We start from the raw sequence: 3,199 nt of genomic DNA, 5'->3' as shown, positions 1-3,199 counted from the left end.
AAAAAAAAAAAAAAAAAAAAAAAAAAAAAAAAAAAAAAAAAAAAAAAAGACCCCAAAAAAAGTTAGTGCATGTGCACAGCTTTGTCAAGAAAATGAAAAAGAAAGGTGAAGGACATCTTTGTACTGCTTTTCTCAGCTCCTGCTGTCAGACAAGTCTGGAGAATTTAACCATAGCCTAGGAAGAAAGAAAAAACAACAAAAAGAACACATTAACATTCACAACAGATGAATAAATCTATTAAAATATGCTCAAGCTAGCTTTAAGATACCTTAAATGGGGAAAAAAAATGTACTCATTACTGGCTAGTAACCAGCAAGTTTTTTGTTTAAAACATCAATGACAAAACCTTAGTGCTCCACATGAAGTAAGAGAAGCCGATACTTGACAGTCCTAATGCACCAGTGCAAACCTGATTCTCAAACTAACAAAGGACTGGAAAGTGACTGACTGTTACTGAGGGAGTTCACATGCCAACATAGAATAACTCCCAGATTTTAAGCATCTTGACATTTCTTTCTTTTCCCTTTAGTTGTTTTGCAGATTTATTATAAAAAGCACAGCTTACCTCCTACTACATCCTAGCCTGACACCCAACTGTGTGTGGTTGTCTTTACGCTGTGCTGAAAACTTTGGTTAGGCAATACACTGTCAAAGTTAAAATCTAACGTTTCTCCATCCATAAGGTCATTACGGATAATCGACTCCATGTCACAGTCCAACCGTTCAATTAACATGTCATCTAAGTCACTGGGAAGCTTCTCCTGGTGGAGGGAAACAATGCCCACCCTCCCGTAGCCATTGCAACTGTTAACAGGGGCGTACGGATTCATGGCATTCATCTGCATTGGGTGACTCATAGGCACTTGTAGCGAAGTCTTCACTGTTGACAGGCGATTTAGCCCTGATGTGTGTGACATGGTGTTCACTGTGTGTGACAAGGCACGGCCATTGACTGCAGGTGCTGGCTGGTTATGTCCCTGGTGAGGGCGGGCATTAGGGTTCATCATTTTGTTGTGGGGTGGCTGGCTGCCGTAATTCGGCATCACCGAGTTGGCGACCATCAGCACGCTTTGGCCCAGCGCCCTGCCGCCAGCCTGGGAAACACCAGTGTCCACTGATGCCAAGATATCGTTGTGTGGTGGAGAATCAGAAGTCAGTAACTCCTTCAGAAGTCCCGCAGGACAGTTATATTGGCTCATCGATCCATAGCTTGATTTACTGTCTTGGAGAGTCTGCATAGGAATCTGGGACAAAGAGTTCATGCTAGCTTGAGCATAAGTGAATTTCCTGTAGTCAGGATTTGGTGAACCTATACTTGTGGTCGAGGATGCAAATGAGTAACCTGGTGTTTGCTGCATCAGGGTGGCAGATGAAGACTGGGTTGACACAGTCATTGATGTATTAGGTGACAAGAGATTGAGATTATCCAAAAGATTTTCCATGTTCTCAGAATTACTCATCTCTGAAAGGCTGGGTAGAGTAGAAGTCATTTTGGTGGCTGATGATGGGTATACCATGGAGTGCACATCCCCATCTCCAAGATCATCTTGCTCTGGCAAAATAGGAGAAAGTCTTCCACTAATTGTGCTAGCATTAGAGCTCGTTCTAGGTCGAAATGTACTCCAGTTATCAAAGTCATCATTACTGTGAGAGCTGGGACTTGCAGGCCACTTTGAGAACTGTGATCCTGGGCTGTCACCACTTCCCTCTTGACCAGACTGAAGGGCTGCTTTTTTCTTGGCAGCTCTGCCTCTGCTTTTGGCAAACTTGCTATTGTTATCCATGGATGCTGCTCGCCTCCTAGGAGATTTGCCACTCTTCCCCCCTTCAGGATTGAGCATCCACCAGGAACTCTTCCCCGTTCCCTCATTCTGCACTCTGATGAACTTGCTGTGCAGAGACAGGTTGTGACGGATTGAGTTCTGAAAAACAGAATAGCATGTAAGAAATGGAGAAGACATGCATCTTTTATGGCATACCTAATACCTGTTTCTGTAAGCATACTCTCATTTTGTTAGAAAACACAGAGGTAATCATTAAATAAGAGAACATGCCAGCCTGGAAACATCTTTTATCAGCTCGCTGCCCTGAACTGGCTAAAACAAGCTTGAAAAGAGTCGCCAGGCCAATTTGTCTGTCACCTGCCTCGATCACATCTGACATTATAAAAAGTTAAATAAAACTGCAGACTGTTCTGAAATAAAAATTCCACATAAAGGAGACAAAATAAGTCAGAAGATCAAGAAGATGCCTGAAGACCTCATTATCAGTTTCACTCTAATGAGTGAACCTGACTGTATTTATGGATTTTTTTTATTATTATTTTATGCAAAGTTCAGGAATGGTAGATGCTGTTCTATGGTCTTCAAAGGATTCTCATCCTGCACATCCCAAAACCCTACAGACATGCGACACACAAACTGTCACTATTGCCACTGAGCATTAGTGAGGTTTATATCACTTGTGTTATAAGAGAAAATACATACAGAAAACCAGTTGAGGATTAAGTTCTAATTTTTATAAATAAACACAAAAATTGCCTAAGAAATCATGGAAGACAAAGGAATGTAAACAGCATAGACAAAATTGTAATGAAACCCTCGGTCTTAAAATCATCTTTCTTTCTCTTTCAAAATCAACATTTTAATATGCAAAATTGACTCTTCAGGTACCTGAGGGCACCAGATTCCTTGTGCCAAGACTGATCAGAGGTACTGGAGCTTTTTTTTTTAATTCCTCAGCCATGAGTAATGTTTCATGTTTTGTTCTTAAATACAGACAAAGAATAAAAAAAAATTTAAAATGGAAGACCACAGGCTGACCTGTTAATAAGAGACTAATCTTTGCATTACCAAGCTGTAGATAAACCTATTTTTCTTCATATAATTTTCTGCTGAGCACATGTAAAAAACATTGTATCAACAGAAAAGTTTTCCTGTATCTTGACACAATTGCTAACAAAAGGCCACATGTTCAAACAGCGCTGCAACAGGCAGCCATGGATGTTAATAGAAGGGTGAGACAGTACCACGGTCTATGCTGGGATTCCAATTCATGCAGAACAAGGAGGAGGGAACCACAAAAACAACACATGAAATAAATGTGTAAACCAGAAATTAAACCTCGGTGGCAGAGAAATCAGTAATTCACTACCTGCCTTCCATTCACAGTAATTTTTAGCAACTTGTCTGAAGAAAC

General features: G+C 40.7%; 1 protein-coding gene across 1 annotated transcript; it reads right to left on the bottom strand.

The window, feature by feature from the left end:
• Positions 1-2,096, bottom strand: FOXO1 (forkhead box O1). The gene is made up of 2 exons (XM_008631474.2): positions 567-2,096; positions 1-175 (listed from the first exon to the last, which is right to left on the bottom strand). Exon 1 carries the CDS (start codon positions 1,960-1,962, stop codon positions 580-582), a length of 1,383 nt encoding a protein of 460 aa, XP_008629696.1. The 5' UTR covers positions 1,963-2,096; the 3' UTR covers positions 1-175; positions 567-579.
• Between the last annotated feature and the right edge of the window lie 1,103 nt (positions 2,097-3,199).

Source organism: Corvus brachyrhynchos, unplaced genomic scaffold, assembly GCF_000691975.1.
Source record: "Corvus brachyrhynchos isolate BGI_N302 unplaced genomic scaffold, ASM69197v1 scaffold103, whole genome shotgun sequence".
NCBI lineage: Eukaryota > Metazoa > Chordata > Aves > Passeriformes > Corvidae > Corvus > Corvus brachyrhynchos.
Note: the sequence above shows the minus strand (reverse complement) of the source record. Positions and strands in the feature narration are given on the sequence as shown.

Bases quoted from the DNA above. Each gene is read 5' to 3' on its own strand.
- FOXO1 (XM_008631474.2), bottom strand. From the start codon at position 1,962: ATGTCTTCTCCATTTCTTACATGCTATTCTGTTTTTCAGAACTCAATC.